The sequence below is a fragment of the Coregonus clupeaformis genome, unplaced genomic scaffold (genome assembly GCF_020615455.1).
Source record: "Coregonus clupeaformis isolate EN_2021a unplaced genomic scaffold, ASM2061545v1 scaf0278, whole genome shotgun sequence".
Classification (NCBI taxonomy): Eukaryota; Metazoa; Chordata; class Actinopteri; order Salmoniformes; family Salmonidae; genus Coregonus; species Coregonus clupeaformis.
Genome location: NW_025533733.1, coordinates 391,352 through 392,500, shown reverse-complemented (window position 1 = coordinate 392,500; position 1,149 = coordinate 391,352). Strand labels below are relative to the sequence as shown.

Genomic DNA, 1,149 nt, shown 5'->3' with positions numbered 1-1,149 from the left:
CAGGGTGTATGGCTGAGTTTACCTGCTGTATTCTAGACAGGGTGTATGGTTGAGTTTACCTGCCGTATTCTAGACAGGATGCATGGTTGAGTTTACCTGCTGTATTCTAGACAGGATGCATGGTTGAGTTTACCTGCCGTATTCTAGACAGGATGCATGGTTGAGTTTACCTGCTGTATTCTAGACAGGATGCATGGTTGAGTTTACCTGCTGTATTCTAGACAGGGTGTACGGTTGAGTTTACCTGCAGTATATCAGACAGGGTGTATGGTTGAGCCTCCTGTCAGACCGATATCTCCTGTAGTCCTCCCATCCATCCTTCAGGGCCGTCAGGGCTAATATGACACATACAGGAATCAGAGCCACCTCCGGTTGAAAGGCCTCCACAGCAGGCACGAAGTTCAACACGGCCAGCCCAACGAAGTAGATGTTAGCGAATCGGTGGAACTGCTCATAGAGGTTCATAGGAATGAAGAACCAGAAAGAGTACTTGGTGGTCTTGATGGAGTTGCCAGGAAAGTAACGGTTGGGCTGGGTGGTCTTGGGGAGGCCTTGGTACGGCAGGTTGGAGACCAGGGTCCGGAGGTCCTTGTCACGTTGTTTCTGTCCCTGTAGGGAGTCCCTGAGCAGGGTTTGAGGGCTGGGACAGCAGGGCATGATGACAGCTTCTGTCTCTCAGCTACGTCTCCTCTCCAGTGGTTATCAGTGGTGGTTCTGCTGGTGCTCCATTTTAGGTCATGCTGTCCTGTTGCTGTTTCCGTACAAAATGGATGGCAGTCGTGTGTTGAATGCTGTCAGTATCCCTCTGATGTCCCTATGAAATGGCTATGTTTGGACTCATCTGACTGTGTGTCAGAGCCTGCTAACCAGGTATCAGTGTGAGTGCACACACATATCTTTCTCTTTCCTCTCAGACTGCCCTGGCTGGAGCAGCTGCATACCTGCAGACACACACCTACACAAACACACACACATGTTTGTTTCACTATCCTTGTGGGGACCAAACAATTGATTCCCATTCAAAATCCTATTTTCCCTAACCCCTAACCTAACCCTAACCCTAAACCTAACCCTTAACCTAACCCTTAACCTTAACCTTAACCTTAACCTTAACCTTAACCTTAACCTTAGCCTTAACCTTAACCTTAA

The 1,149-nt window shown here is 48.6% G+C and overlaps 1 protein-coding gene across 1 annotated transcript in view; it reads right to left on the bottom strand.

The window, feature by feature from the left end:
- Positions 1 to 802, bottom strand: part of atp10b (ATPase phospholipid transporting 10B) — a 38,187-nt gene extending 37,385 nt beyond the window's left edge. The window contains exon 1 of the mRNA XM_045214553.1: positions 245 to 802. Coding sequence (XP_045070488.1) covers positions 245 to 657 — 413 coding nt within the window. The 5' untranslated portion in view covers positions 658 to 802. The remainder of the gene's footprint in view (positions 1 to 244) is intronic.
- Positions 803 to 1,149: the final 347 nt, after the last annotated feature.